The sequence below is a fragment of the Mastomys coucha genome, unplaced genomic scaffold (genome assembly GCF_008632895.1).
Source record: "Mastomys coucha isolate ucsf_1 unplaced genomic scaffold, UCSF_Mcou_1 pScaffold8, whole genome shotgun sequence".
Classification (NCBI taxonomy): domain Eukaryota; kingdom Metazoa; phylum Chordata; class Mammalia; order Rodentia; family Muridae; genus Mastomys; species Mastomys coucha.
This window is the reverse complement of record NW_022196914.1, coordinates 54,645,276-54,661,664: the sequence shown is the minus strand read 5'-3', so window position 1 is coordinate 54,661,664 and position 16,389 is coordinate 54,645,276. Positions and strand designations below refer to the sequence as shown.

At 40.8% G+C, this 16,389-nt stretch overlaps 1 protein-coding gene across 2 annotated transcripts in view; it reads left to right on the top strand.

Annotated features, from left to right (window-relative positions):
• Nucleotides 1-15,539, top strand: part of Scamp1 (secretory carrier membrane protein 1) — a 76,750-nt gene extending 61,211 nt beyond the window's left edge. The window contains exons 7-9 of one of the 2 annotated variants that reach the window (XM_031359846.1): nucleotides 5,424-5,525; nucleotides 8,695-8,812; nucleotides 12,828-15,539. In XM_031359846.1, coding sequence (XP_031215706.1) covers nucleotides 5,424-5,525; nucleotides 8,695-8,812; nucleotides 12,828-12,992 — 385 coding nt within the window. In that variant the 3' untranslated portion in view covers nucleotides 12,993-15,539. The remainder of the gene's footprint in view (nucleotides 1-5,423; nucleotides 5,526-8,694; nucleotides 8,813-12,827) is intronic. The other variant, XM_031359847.1, reaches the window with a different exon arrangement.
• The last annotated feature ends 850 nt before the right edge of the window (nucleotides 15,540-16,389 follow it).

Here is a 16,389-nt window from a genome sequence, read left to right as displayed (position 1 = left end):
CTACTGGACATGGGCAGAAGTGAGCAGGACCCCTGGTAGCCCATGGTTGTGTGGGTATCTACTGGGACATGGGCAGAAGTGAGCAGGACCCCTGGTAGCCCATGGTTGTGTGGGTATCTACTTGGACGTGGGCAGAAGTAAGGAAGATTTGAAAGCACAGCCAGGTCTTCCCTCATCACAGTTCCTTTAATGCTAGGAAGCAGCAGAGTAAGAAGCTATGGTGCCTGGGAACTGTAGCTGTGGGGACCTGTGATAAGGGCCTGGAGACTACTGCTTCTGCAGAATTCCCTTGTAGCATTATATGATGTTCAACTAGTGTATATTACTTTACGTCACAAAGAATCCAGCTAGCTTTAAAGTACAGACTGAAAAACACGGTTGAGGACAGAGCAGGGCCTACAGTGAGGAAGTCCTGTAGCAGGGCTGCCTCGTGGTGGTGTTCCCTGGTTCAGTGGCAGGATCTCCACTTTCCTTCAAAGACCATCAAAGGGGTCTTCTTTCACCCCTCCCTTGGCTGCTTCTCTACACACCAAGCTCTCCCTTCCCTACCCAATTTTTCAGTCATAAAAAAAATCTTTGAAATTCTAAGCCAGATTTCTGCTTTCATTTCTTTTTCTACTTCCAATATTGAAGATCCTTTTAAAAATACTGTTTACTCCTGGCTGCTACAGTCTTTGTCACTTCATTTCCATCCTGTCTCCACCTTAGACTGCTTCTTGATTTTATTTTTTATTTTTTTATTTCCTATATTCTGTCTCCTCTGTGAACGTAAAGCCTCTTTACAGGGCAGGACCTGATATGCTCTTCTAAGGTTGGAGGGTATTTACAGCAGAAAACATCCAGTAATGTGCTATGGCTCTTGTGTCTCCGTGAACTTCACCCTCCATGGTGGATGGATTGGAGGATGCTTGTGTATCCCCACATTCTTCTCCAGCTGCCCTAAACTATAAGCTGTCTTGTTACTGGCAAGAAGTCCCAACACAGCCCTCCTTCTTCTTGGCCAGTGTGTTGGCATTTGCAGAATAGTCACCAAGCCTACTGTAGCAGCATGATCAATTTTGCCTACCCTCAGCTGGCACAGAATGTTGTAATAACACCAAATATGTTAGTTAAACAACTATTCAAGAGATAAATAGTAGTAAATATTCCAATATCTACATAAGTTAAGCCAGTATGTGTGTGGGTCTCTGAAGTACCTGGATCCATTGCAAAATAACAACATAGTAATAAGGTAGGAACAGACAGAAGCTCTGAGCCTCTAATCTGAAGAACTGTGTTTACACTCTGGTCCAATGTTGTTTAAAAAGGTTGTAGAGCCTAAAGAGTATCAAGAACTAAGTGACTTATAAGCTCTGTAGTATATATACATACATATGTGAAAGAGGACATAATTTTATTCCTGTTGGAGGACAGATATAAAACTGGAGGGCCAGTCTGCCATGACTAGGCCCTGAGTTCCATCTATAGAACAACAAATAACAGCACCAGACATGGGCACATGAACAGTAACTGATCTAATGGAAATGGAAACTCAACTTAGCAATGGAAAAAATAAAGGCCAAACTAAGTGGCCCTTGGCAGGAGGATCCTTAGAGAATCCAGGCTACAAACGAGATGAACATCAATCTGAAGCACTTCTTTCTGAGGACAACAGAGGGGAATATGAGGTACATGTGTAAACACTGAAGAGAAGAACCTACTGCAAGAGACTTGTTGGGCACAGAATAAGAAAGTGCTGGAGTGGGTAGGCTGGGGGACGGAGGGTGGGATAGACGTGTCTTAACACAAGTGTGAGTCTCCCTAAGACAGATGTTGGCTCTTCACAGAGGCAGGTGGAAGGTTGACAGTTGCTATGAAGTGGGAAGGGAACCGTAAGGAGCTGGAGGATTTTCTGTCATGTGTTTTCCTGTCTGCTGAACAATCTGGGGTTGAGTTTTAGCAAAAAAATGATTTGGAGCCAGGTAGTGGTGGCACATGCCTTTAATCCCAGCATTTGGGAGGCAGAGGCAGGCGGGTTTCTGAGTTCAAGGACAGTGACAGCCTGGTCTACAGAGTGAGTTCCAGGACAGCCAGGGCTACACAAAGAAACACTATCTTGGGGGAAAAAAAAAAAAAGGAAATGGGCCTTGGAAATGACAGTGCTGAACAGAACTAGGATAAATTTAGGGCGATTAAAAATGGTGCCAGACTTGAAAAGATACTATTCCAAATTCAAGTGGATGGAGCTTCTTCCAAAAGTGTAAACAGTTTAGCTTTTCTCAAAAGTCTCACTATGTGGTCTGGGCTGGCCTTGAACTTGGTGTCCTCTTGCTTTAGCCTCCTGAGTACTGTTTATGGGCATGGGCCTCACACTGGACTTACAAGGTTGGTTTTATATTAGAAAATCCATCACATTATAATCTAAAATTTAACAATAGACTATCTTAACTAGTATAGTAAAAACATTTGACAAAAATTCAGTGTCTTTTTATGTTAAGAAACAGTGAATAAACTTGGGAGAAGAAAAGAGGTTTCTTCACACTGCAAAGGAAGTGCACAAGCTAAAACCTGTAACTCCTAGCTAATACCAGCTACTATGTGTAAGGCTGAGAAAACTTTCTGTCTAAGGCCAGAAATGTGAATTTCTGGCCAGTATAATTAGGTAAGAAAGAAACAAAAACATCCAGATCTGAAAAGAAGCAAAACTGTATTTATAGATCTATAATCATCTCTGTAGAAAATATCAATGGAGATAAATACCTCTACAGTGCGTCAGAAGACTCCATATTCCTAAGGTGTGAACTTTCTCAAAATGATCCTGCAGATCTGCAACATAACCCCAGTCAAAATCCCAGCAGGCTGATTTCTAGAAATATGACATTGTTCTTCCAAAGATGTATGGAAATACCAAAGCCTTAAATATGTAAAGCTAGTCTACAAAAGAACAGTCAAATTGGCATACTGATATGCACTCCCTGATTTGAAGACTTGCTAGAATGTACCAGTAGTCACAGTGATGTCTTTATGTCAACAACACTTGTACCATAAACAGATGAACAGTCTAAAAATGAAAATGAGCCCTTCCATATGTAAAAGCCAATTAAAAAAAATCAAAAGCTATTTACTTTTATTAAGTGTGTGCCCTATGTGCCTGCTGTGTTAGCAGAGGCCGGAAGAGGGCATTGGATCCCTTGGAACTGGAATTATAGATGGTTGTGAGCCATCATGTGACTGTTGGGAACCGAACCTCTACAAGGGCAGCTATTGGGAATCTCTCCGGTCCCCCAACTTTGATGCTTGAGAAAGATTAAGGCTATGTAAGAATCATTGCTGGAACACTGGACTCTCCTTGTGTGAAGAGAATTCAGCCATACCTTATTCTCAGAAATAAGCTGGTGTTTTGTTTTGTTTTGTTTTTTGACAGAATAACGTGTTATGCCATGTTTCAGAAAGTTAGTTCAAAGAACACATGCACAGATGCAGAGCTGCAAGACTCTGGGGGAGACTTTGGCTTTGCTAAAGTGTTTGTTTGTTTTAATCCAATACTAAAAAGAATGACTAGGCAAATTGGAATTCATAAAAAGGCAACACTTTAACTCAGAAGACACTTTTGGGATGCCTCAAGTGCATCCACACAAATATACTTCCATACAAATATGCAAAGATTGCAAAGACAATCCCTAGACTATAGATTTTTGCCAAGCATGTATCTAATTAAAGGCTTGTATATCCAGAATTTTTGTTTGTTTTGTTTTTTGAGACAGGGTTTCTCTGTATAGCCCTGGCTGTCCTGGAACTCACTCTGTAGACCAGGCTGACCTCGAACTCAGAAACCTGCTTGCCTCTGCCTTCCAACTGCTGGGATTAAAGTCATGCACCACCACTGCTGGACAGAATATCTTTTTAAAACTCTCAAAAATCAAGATTAAGGAGGAAAATCTAGTTAAAACACCAGAAAAAGATTTTAACAGTCTAACAAAAGATCTATGGATAAAATGAAAAGTTGTGAATAATTCTCACTAAGAACATGTAAATCAAAGCTAAGTGTGGCACTAGCATTGTTAGCTTCTTGTCACTGTAACAAAACACCAGATGAAGAGAAAGGTCAGCTTGTGGTGTTAGCATTTTGGGTTCATGATGGTGGGCATGAGGGAGCTGTTCCCATGGCAGCCGGGAAGCAAGTGGAGCAGTAACAGGAGAGGTAGCATAAAGCCCCCAGCATGCCCAGTGACCTGCTTCCTCCAGTCCTCCCATCCATACCTCTGCCACATCCCAACAGTTCACTCGGATTCTGAATCCAGCCCTGGTTTAAGGCTTAAACTACTCATTAGTCATGATGTAATTTCTCTAGAAAAGCCTGAGGCCTGCTTTACTGTTCTCTCCCAGAAGTCTGTCAGCCCAACCCAGTTAACCATCACAATCAGACATGCTAATTAGAATGGCTAGGGTTGTACACAAGACCACAGCAAGTGTTAATGAGATGCAAAAGACCTGAAAACGCTCTTACTGCAGTGTGAAATGGAGCGACTTTATAATATAATTCAGCAGTTTCTTAAACACTTAAATGTATGTTTACTACATGCATTTATAGATATTTACCCATGATAAAAGGAAACCTGTGTCCTTATGAAGACTCACACATGAATGCTCACAGCAGCATGATTTGTAATAGCAAAAAGCTGGAAGCAACATACTTTCCTGCCACCAATGAATAGCACTCAACGGTGGGAGGGGCTGGAGTCTTGCACCTGCCAAACACAGGTGACTGAATCACTGCTAAATGCAGGAAGCAGGCCAAGAAAGAACATGGACTGCATACATCCCATTCATATAAATCCTAAAAAACAGCAAGCCTGGATGACAGGAGGCTGGGTTGAAGGAGGGAGGAGGGAAGAGAAGCTTAAAATAAGTTCTCAGTATCAATGGAGTAAAGTCCAAATACATACATGTTGAGACTTACAAATTATATATTTTAAGTAGTTTGTGTTGATTCTATAAAGTAGTTCATTAAAAAAGGAAAACTGGGGCCTGAAGAAGTGGCTCAGTAGATAAAGAGCACTGGCTGCTCTTCACAGGACCCGGGCTTGATTTCCAGCACACAACCATTTGTAATTCAAGTCCCAGGGGATCTAATCCTTTCTTCTGGCTTCCAAGGGCACTGCACACTCATGATCCACAGTCATATACACAGGTAAAACAGCCATATATGAAAACTAGAAACACTTTTTTTTTTTTTTTAAAGGAAAACTGAACTTCCTGTGGATTCTGGTGCAGCTGGAAGGAAGTTCAGTGGAGTGACCCAGGGATGGTCATGGTCGTTTGCACAGAGGGTTGCTGAAGTGGGGCTTGGATCCTCATGTGTTTGCCTCCTTTGAGGTTTGGTGTATGTGTGTGTGGATAGGAAGGTGCTGTAAAGAATGACATTCTCCCCTTTTCTTTTAAAGGAGTGACAGTTCCTTCAGGTTCTTTGTGTTCTTCTTCGTCTATATTTGTCAGTTTGCTGTACATGTGCTCCAGGCTGCAGGATTTCATAACTGGGGAAACTGGTAAGTTATTTACTGTTTTTAAGTTGCTAATTTAGTATTTGTATAACTTGGTGTCCTAGTGAGTTAACAGAAAAAGTCAGATTGGCAAAAGCAAACACAGAAAAACAAAAGTGCTTTGAAAACCCAACTGAAAATATTCTGGAACAAAACATTGAATAAACTATTCTCTTCAAAGATTATGCTGCAATGTAAAAATCCAATGCATTAGGTGTCTATTTTAAGTAAAACATGAGCGCATTGGGCACTGAAAGGGGTTGTGTAAAGGAGACCAGAGAGAGGGCAGGTCAGTGTCTGGAGAGAACTGAAAGAAGGGTCCAAGTTAAGTGTAAAGCATTATTTCAGATAAACACATGCACACACACACACACATACACAGACACACACGCACGCACAGAAGAGCGCGCATGCACACACGTTTGTATTGTGGTTCAGGCTAGAAGGTAATACTGACTTCTTTCTCCCTTTCTCCATGGGGGCAGGGACACCCTGAGTGAGATGATGGGTGGAAGAGGTGTGTCCTTAAAATACCACCTTGCCTTTCTACTTTAGGAGAACTGCCCTCCTTCCAGCTTCTGCATGCACGGGTATGCACAGGTGTGCGCAGGCATGCATAGTACTGCTGTTTACCATTGTATCCATTAGCTAAAGCTGCAGTGAGCAGGGGACTAGAGGGTATGGGGCTTGGGTTTTGTGCTGCCTCTGCATGGGGGTGAGTGGCTGGCAGACAGCTCTCAGCAGTTTGTACAGTGGGCACACACACTAATAGACTGTGGACTTTAAGTTGTTTCCAGTTAGTTCTTGGAAGTGGCTTTTTAATTATTATCTTAAATAGTGCTTAGTCTGGCATGTGAATGAGAGGAAATGCTTTAGATGTTTTAAAAATGTACTGTTATAATGATGTACATACACACAATTCTTTAGAAGTTGAAGTAATTTCACAAGTTTCTTAATATAAATGTACTAAATGAGAGAGGAATATAAAGGTGACTGTAACAGTCTGTGCCTAGGCACCAGAGTCTGCTAGTGGAAGGCTGTTTCTGTTGTACCTTGCATAACTCACATACTTTTAGTCATAATTAGAATGAAGGCATTTGTAGATTGACATGTTGTAAGACCATAGAGCGTTCCCAGGCATCCTTCACTCAGTCTCCAATAGCATAAAATATAGTAAGATACAAAAACAAGGACTGAAGAGTACTGCTGCTTTGTGTATGGCCACTCTGACTCCTGTCCCCATCTGCCTTCACCCTTAATATCCATAAGCTTAATATCCATAAGCTATTTATCACTTTTGTTATTCTGTCATTATAAGATGGTTATATAAATAGAATCATAGAGTTTAAAGATGTTGACTTTCCCCCTCAGATACATGTTGCCCTAATTTTTATTATTTGATTTTTCTAGATTTTATTTATTTGTATTTTGTGTGTATGAATATTTGCCTGAGTCTGTGGTCTGCGCTTCATACATATGCAGTACCCATAAAGGCCAGGAGAGGGCATCAGATCCCCAGGGATTGGAGTTAACAGATGTTGTTATAAAGGTGCTGGGAATTGAACCCAGGTCCATTGGAAGAACAACCAGGGCTCTTTATCACTGGTTTTCAATATCTAGTCCCTTCTTTTTATTCTTGAGTATATTCCATGGTATAGCTATACTACAGTTTATTTAACCACTTATCAGTTGAAAGACACCTAAATTGTTTCCATTTGGGAGTTATTCTAAATAAAACCACTGTGAGCATTTGGGGCCAGGTTTTTATGCACACATATTTTTCATTTCTATGATTAACAGTGTATTTATATTTTGCTAATTCACTTGGAAATCACATGTTAAGCTTTTTTAAAGAAACTGACAAACTTATAGTTCCTCTAACAGTTGTGAGAGATTAGCCTCCACATCCTGTAAGCTGTGAGCGGCTGTTGTTACTGTCTTTTCTTTTAGCCAGACTGATAGGGTGTGTGTGTGTGTGTGTATGTGTGTGTGTGTGTGTGTGTGTGCGTGTATGTATGTATGTATGTATGTATGGGGGGCATCTATGTCCATCCTGATGCCGTGGTTTGAATTTACATTTATCTAATGACTAATATGTTGACATATTTTTATTGCTTATTTGCCTTTTGTTGTTGTTGTTGTTGTTGTTGTTGTTGTTTTTCAAGGCAGGGTTTCTCTGTATAGCTCTGGCTGTCCTGGAACTCACTCTGTAGACAAGGCTGGTCTCGAACTCAGAAATCCACCTGCCTCTGCTTCCCAAGTGCTGGGATTGAAAGTGTGCGCCACCACTGCCCGGCTGCCTTTATTTTGATGTACTCTTGTTGAAATGTCTCACAGTGTTTGCCTATTTTGAATTGTTGGGTTGTATTTTTTGTTATTGTTTTGTTTTTTGTTTGTTAATGGTGTGACTGAATAATTACTTTTCTCATCTCAGTGAGAAAATCCTGAAAAGTACTTTAAGAGAGTGTTTGGGTTCATAGGTCATGGTGTCAGGATTTCAGACTGTCTGTCAGGGAAGGTAGAGCATGGAAGCAGTCAGTCAGTTAGTCCCAGAGCATAATGCACAATTCAGTGGGTGGCTGAGGAAGCAGAGAATGGGCCAGCGCAGCCAGGGATAAACTATAGAGCCTGTGGCCTGTGACCAACTTCATCCTGCTAGTTCCTGCCTCCCGAAATGTCCATAACCTTCCAAAACAGTGTCCCTGCTGGGCTTCAGTGCTCAAACACATGAGTGTGTTGGGGACATTTTAATACATGAGTGTCATTAATGCTGAGCTGTAAAGTGCAGTGTATATTCTAACAGTGAGTGACTTTAATGTGGTCTGCATATAGTTTCTTTCCTACTTGAAAATGAGCATTTAAAATGCAGTGAAGATCCCACACTTTTAAGGCATAGTATATTAAAAAATACAGCCTCTGGTGTGCTCCTGGGGCTCAGGAGTGCAGTTTGCCTGCAGATGCAGGCTGGTGCTTCTTAGCTGTGGGACCCAACACTGCACGTCCGAGTGTGGGCCTTACCTGTAAAATAAGTGGCGTCTCATGGGAGGCCTTGTGAAGTTACCACTTACGAAGAATGCTTACGTTGCCTGGTGTCATAGTGCTGCCTATGTGTCCTGTTGTTGCTTTGAGAGTTGCACTGACTCATTTGCCTGATGACATGTCTGCTGTCCCTTAGTGGTTGGATCTCGTCCCTCACTGGCCTCAACAAGAGCATTCCCGTCGGGATCATGATGATAATCATTGCAGCGCTCTTCACGACATCTGCTGTCATCTCGCTCGTCATGTTTAAAAAAGTAAGTGGGAGCCGACCTCTGGACACGCCACAGTGGCCCTGGAGAAGGGTCCCTCCAGCCCTGCTGCTGTTAGACAGTGGGACTCTGGCTCATTTCTGGAGTTCTGCATGTTTGCTCTCCAAGGATTATGATTTATGGTTGTTTATAGACACATTTAAAAATTATATCATATTTTATGATTGACATAACAATGAAAACATCCCTGGCTTGAAAATTCAGAACCCAAAATGCTCAACAATAAGAAACCTTTTGCTCATGGACTTGGTGGCAGAGAAGAAAGTTCCCTACCTGGTCTCACAGGAGGGATTATGATTATAATCATCTAAGGCAGACACATTAAAATGTATAAACTACACAGAAGTATGTATACACAGTGTTATAAAAAACACATGAGTTTCATGTTTAGGCTTGTCTCCCATCTAGGACATCTCATGCTATATACGCAAGTATTCAGAAATCAGAGATGTTTTTGGTGCCAGCATTTTATCAGAGGCTCCTGAGTGTGTGCTTTTATCAATATGTACTTTTTCCAATATGAAGCTCATTAGCTTGATGAGTAAATACAGGTAGATTTATTGCATCAGGTACATGTTTTTGTCCATATTTAAAATTTAAAGACATTAAATTATTTAAGCATTAGATTTCCTTTGTGGTTTTCTTTACACTGCCTGGTAAAATTTTGCAGCACATACACGGAATACATATAGAAGGAACTCTGGCCGCTCTGTTACAAGAAGAGCTTTTCTCTTGGAATCTGCCAAGTACCCACTTGTGTCCCACCTCCTGGGAGCCTTGTGGGCTTGGCTGCACTCCTGCTTGAATTTCTGGGTTCGCTGCTGCAGTTTCTTTCAGAAGCTCTGAACTTTCTGTACCAAGCACAGAGGCTGCTGACACTCAGTCCTGGGAAGTCTCAAGTCCTCTAGTCCCATTGATTTCCATCCTGTACCACTGTGGTTATCTAAGTTACCTCAGTCCTGGATTCAGGTCATCCTCCTGCTTCCCACCTTCAGGGTAGCTGGAAATGCAGATTGGTGCCAACATGCCATGATAAAGCCTTAGCTGAGAGACAGTAATGAATGACCATCTACATAAGAGAATAAAAAAGGGGGTCGGGAGCAGGCAGGATATGCAGGACAGTTGTGAGGATACAGTGTGGCAAATTCAGGGGTTTACAAAAGACTAGCATGGATGGGAGCAAGGCCGTGCAAGGACTGAAAAAGTTCTAGGTATCTGTGGTGGAGGGTCGACTGGAGCTTCAACACTACTGTATCCTTAGATCCTACAGGGCTGTGAAAACTAGGACACCTTGTTAAAAAGTTTTAATCTTGAGCTGGAGAGATGGCTCAATGGTTAAGACCACCAGCTGCTTTTCCAAAGATCCTGAGTTTAATTCCCAGCAACCATGTGGCTCACAACCATCTGTAATGGGATGGTGCCCTCTTCTAGTATGTCTGAAGACAGTGACAGTGTACTCATACACATTAAATAAATAAATCTTTAAAACAAAAGTGTTAATCTTTAAAAAGTTGTAGTTCATGGGCTGGAGAGATGACACAGAGGTTAAGAGCACAGACTGCTCTTCCAGAGGTCCTGAGTTCAATTCCCAGTAACCACATGGTGGCTCACAACCATGTGTATCGGGTTCTGATGCCCTCTTCTGATGTATCTGAGGACAGCAACAGTGTACTCACATACATAAAATAAATTAATAAAAAGTAAAATAAAATAAAATAAAAAGTTGTAGTTCACCAAAGAGTTTTAGGGAGCAGAGTGATTGGGTTGACATGACAAGCTTTGGAAGTGTAATTCTGAAGTAGATAACAGGATTTGTGGGCCAGGGTGTAGGGCTTGGAAGCCTGAGTTAACTCTTCCCACTGTGAAAGGTTCTGGTTGGGCTTTTCTCAGTGATAGGGTTTGGGGCTGGTGAGATGGCTCAGTGGGCAAAAGTACTTACTGCTAAGCACAGCACCTGTGTCTGACCCAGGAAAGGACCAGCTCCTGCAAGTTACCCTCTGACCTCCACAGCTGCTCGATGGCATGCCCCCAGCATGCACGAACTAAAAAGAGCAGATTTGGAGTTAGGGTGATGCCTTGGCTGGGGCCTGGGGTTTCAAATACTGGTAGAGCATGTGTGTGAATAAGCTTGGTAGACTTCTAGACAGATAAGTAGAAGCAAGCAAAGAAATCTAGGCTGGGGTTTCAGACTGGGAAGTGTTGGCTTCCTGAGGTGAGTGAAGCCTGAGAGAGCACATAGAAGTCTAGAGCCAGAAGAGGCCTAAGGGCAGAACACCCCAGAACACTCCAACATGAAAGAACCTGGGAGGTCAGGCCGTGCAGGGGGCTTACTCCTCGGCGGCTGTGCCAGGCAGTCCTGAGCAGGCTTAGGAAATCTTCTCCCCTTCTGTTTTTACCCTTTTCCATGAAAGGGATAGTTGTATAAATGAGCTTATATCCACATGTCAGGCATTCAAAATAAATATCATTTCCCAAATAAAGTCAGAGTATTCATCAGCATTGTATCTATTCTCTGTTTTAGTGTGTACTCTGTATTAGTTAAATCTGAAGTTACTGGTTGACTCTCTCATGTATCCACTGTTAGTGGTGCTGTCTCACTCTTACCTATGAAGTTAAGGATCTCAGATGAGGTAATTTTCTGTATGATATGCTGAAATGTAATACATGGCAATATAAACTAAGTTATAATTTGAAGCAACCACCAATCCCCTTGTCTTCTCTACCTCTGATGTAAGCTGAGATCTGAGAACGGATTCTTCAACACTGACTTAAAAATTAATAATAAATTATCAAAAATAAACACACAAACCCCTTTGTTGGGAGTATGTAGCTCTAACATGTCACCACTAGGGGTCAGGATCTTCATGGACGGTTCATGCCCTCAGAAGGTCTGCGTAGTTCCAGGCCGTCCCTCTCTTCACCCCCTGCTATACATGCTGTGCACTCTTAGTTTGTTTTGATGAAAATAAATGTACAATTGAGAATTCATTCTCATTCTGAAATCTTACACAATTAGAACAGGTTATTGTTGGTTTTGGATGCTCATTGTCCCTTGGTTTCTGCTATGGTGGTGTTTCTTAGCCCATGCTGCCCAAGTGTTGAAAGAATTTATATCTCCTGAGCTGCTTCATAGACAAAAATCCTTACCTTTCACAAATATGTTTGATTTTCTATCAGTTGTTTCTTACTGTGTTTGTTCTGTTTCTGCAGTAAACTATCAGAAAGTACTGGATAATGTTTCAGGGCTGAAGTGATAGACAGCTAGATATTGTAAAGGAGCCAGTTAGTAAGACAGGAACAAGCCACAGAGAGTTGTCAGGAGCTCCAAATGTTTCCCTTTGAGTAGTCACTAAGTTGGGATAGCAGGACACTGAAGTGAGAAGAAGGCAGTACAGTTTGGATTCCCTTGAGAACCTGGTTTTCATTATGTCTTCTATGGGATTTGGGAACCTGCCCATAAATATTCATGCCCATATTAGTACACTAGTTACTAATGACTTTTTGTATTTCACAAGAAGTTTTGAAGTTAGTTCATTTTAAGAACCAAGGTAATCTAGGTGTTTTAATTTTTTAAAAGTTTACTGAAATGTCTGATCTTCAGATGTTTTTTTCCTTTGTAGAGGGTGTGGAGTTGGAAACATGATTGAGAATAGTGATAAGTGAATACCTCCCACTAACCAGTTAACCTAGGGTCTGACAGCAAGTGCTTGTGAAGATTCTCTATTGCATGTAAAAGGGGGGTCTGGTTAGACTGAAGGTGGCACTTACTGTCTCTGAAAGCACTATGCTGTTGTTAAGCCCACTGTGTTCATCTCCCTTGTTTATTTTGGACCTAGGGTAAAAAGCTGATTTCATGGGTTTTCTTTTCTGCTTCCCCAACCTCCCCTCTGACCTCTGTCTGGTCCTCCCACACAGCAGGATGGTTTGGTTAAGTCCAGTCAGCTGGGAGCACATGTGTGGATAGCTTCTTACCATCCTGCATTGGTTTCTGCCTCTTCAGGTACACGGACTTTATCGCACAACTGGTGCTAGCTTTGAGAAGGCCCAGCAAGAGTTTGCAACTGGAGTGATGTCCAATAAAACTGTTCAGACAGCGGCTGCAAATGCAGCCTCAACCGCAGCAACCAGCGCGGCACAGAATGCCTTCAAGGGTAACCAGATGTAGCAAGCCTCGAAGCAGTTCTCTGATTCCTTATGACTGTATCTTTTTCTCCAATTACTGTATTCTACAGATATTTTTATGTTGGAAACACACAGTACACAGAGCATGGGTATTTCCTATCCACATGTGCATGGTCTAAAAACCAGAGAAACTTCCTTGTCATATTACTTTGCCTAATAGTTTCTTAATATTCCCATGCTCCTCACAGAGGAAAACTATCATCTGCTAAATAAATATTCTCCATATTTTTGGGGGATGGTGTTCCTCAGATTATTTCAGTGGTGACACACTGAAATGAGTATGTGACTTGATACTAACCACAGAAGTTCTTCCCAGGAGTCAGTAGAGATACAGATTATATATTGGAAATGAAACCATGTTTCTTTTTTTCCCCCTCTATTAGTAAGGAAGGAACAGGTCAGCAAGAGCTTGGATGTTTTTACATTGGCTTGCTTTATATGAGGTTCAGTCACCAGAGAAGAGCCTGTGTGCTCTCTAGTAGATAATGTATATTTTACCTTATTTTATTTTATTTTTAGACTAGTTGATATTTTGATAACAATCTTTGATCTTGCATGAGCACCATGTCTCTTAAGTGAAATGAATTAGTATTTTGGGTTCTATACTGCTTATAGTTGTAAGTTCTAGGGCTCTTTATAGAATCAGAAATGATTTTCTGTAATAGTTTCTTTTAAGTAAAAATTTACTGGAGTATAAAGACTTTAATATAATGTGCAGTACATTATCCAAAGAGAGGGTAGTGAATTGATGCAATAGAATATAGTGATAATTTCTTTTCCCTCTTAATTTTCAGTATTCATATAGTAAGATTTTACTGTATGGAAACTTTGGTATATTCTTCTGGCTGATCTTTTTAATTGAACTGGGATTTATGTTTGGCAGCTCTGTGTGTGTGTGTGCGTGCGTGTGTGCATGTGTGTGGGTGTGGGTGTGTGAGAGAGACAGAGAAAGAAGAGAGAGAGATTTTGACACAGGTATTAAAGGCTAACCTAACCCTTGAATAAAAAGAACATACAGTATTTAAGGGATTTCTCTTTTGGCCTCTCACTTTTAGTTACATTAAAAATAAAAGACCCTCGTACTTCTAATATACTTGATTTCATAATGTACCTGTCTTTTACTTTTAAGACAGACTAAATACATGTAAAACATTGCACCAAGCAACAGAGTAAAAGTTCAGGTAATATGTTCATTATTAGTATCATCCAATTGACATTGTTATGATGCAGCGCAAACTGATGTGGGTTTAGACTTTTAATCATTTTTAATAATGATTAGATGTCTGAAGAATATTTGTAAGTCAAACTTGTAGTTTGCAAGTCTCACTAGTTTTAGACTGCAGAATGATAGAGAGGCTGTGACTTATCCAAGTTGACTTTAAACAAAGATGGACTGTTGAAGACAGGGTATCCTTTAAAAATGAGCTTAACTGGTTGAGTCACTTTATCCTTTCCCCAAGGCTGCAGTCAGAGGGACTTCTGTGCAGAGCTGGGGTGCAGTTCTTAGAGGTCTGTGGGTACTGGATTATATATCCACTCATGCAGGGCCACATTAGGTTTGCTTGGGAATTTACTGAGTAAAATAGTTAAGAAACGTTTCTTTGATTCAGGAAAAGGTAGAATTTAGAATATGAGTTTGAATCCTTCTGATCAGTAGGATCCCCTCCATTCTTACCTGCTCACTCTCGGCTGCCAAGAGCCTGTGCTTCATCCATGTGGACTTGGTTGGTGGACACTGAGATCACTAAGACTATAAAAGTGCACATAAGCTCCAGTACTTACATTCCAAATCCATGTTTATTCTCCTCTGACATACAAATAAGAGACACAGCAGAGATTCAAAAAAATGCTAATAGAGTTTTTTTTTCAAAATTGGGAATGTTCCCTCTCCATTATGTGGAGGTCCCCAAAGGTAGTAGTATTAAAGGGCAAAGAATAGTTAAAACTCACATTATGTTTTTGTGTATGAACAAGGAAAATGCTGTTTTCAATCCAATTGTTTGGATTCATACAAGTTTGAAAGAGATTATGTTGTTTGAAAACACAAAAGAGCATTATAGCAACGGTGGTGTCTGTGGCTGGGTCAGGTGGGAGCAGCTTTAACCCCTCATCTGCTGTCCACTCAACAACAGTCAGTCAACAATGCACTTTGATTTGGTGAAAGATGGTTGATGTTTTCTATTTAATACCAATGTTACTACAGCCATGAGACGAGCTTCATGAGAACAGGCATCCATGTCACTTTTTAGTTTGCAATATTAAATGGTGACTATTTTATTTAAAACTAGGGTCTGATCACTGGAAAATGATTGATTGGTGATTTGTGGTTTGGGGCTTGGTTCATTGCTCTAGGGATGTTTGTGTATTCTGTAGGTGCGTGTACTACTGCGCTGCCCCTGAGGTATGTCACGGTTCTGTGTAAACGCCCTCCATGTGGCCCTCTCATGTTGCATGTTTTCAGTGGTTTGGAAGTTTTGTATATTTATTGTATTAATGCAGAGTGTCATAAAATAAAGTAATGTTTACTGGATGTTTGTTTGTATATTTTAAATACTGTATTAGCAGTTGAAGTACAAATTATATTGTAGCTTTAATACAGATACTTATTTGACTTTTATTAAAACCAATCTTTGTACCATTTCATCACGTGCTAAATACAGTATAAAAGATTTAATGTAAGCCTCTCAGCAATACAGCCCGGCAGTTTTCCATTGCATTAGACCTGATAGGCGTTGACAGTGAGCTTTACCACATTAAATGCAGTGACTATTTTGAGGTAGGCAAGATTACCTACAAGTTCATTAGGTTTTTTGTTTAGGATTTTCTTCATGGGTTTGAGTGTGTGCCTCTGTGCCAGCATTGTACTGATAACTAACCCATGCTGTGCCCTGAGCATGCTTCCTCTGCTGCTGTATGCACAGAGGGATGTTCTATTTGTGTACTGGATTTCTTACCTGGTGACTAACAGTGATGTAAAGTTTAACCTAAAGTCATGTTCATGACTTTAGGATCTTATTTTGAGGAATACATGTTGAATTAAAATAAGGAACAATATTTTCCATTTTTCATTTTAAAAAGTGAGTGTGGACTTTGGCACTTAGGAGCATCCTGTAATCCGTGTGGATGTGGTTTTACACTGAGGGATTTAAGCTGTCAGACTGTGGTCCATGCTGGTCTGTTCACAGCACTGGTGTACAGCACTGACATGCTGATGTCTGATTCTTAGTCACATCTGTGCTTATATTCCACAGGTTATCACACTTGGGACACACTTTTTCTGTGTTCCCTTCCATTTTCTCTTAAGGAAAAAATCCTTAAAGGGATTTGTGATTCCATGTTAATAAGCCATTTAGAGATGAGGGAATGGTTGGTTTAAAATA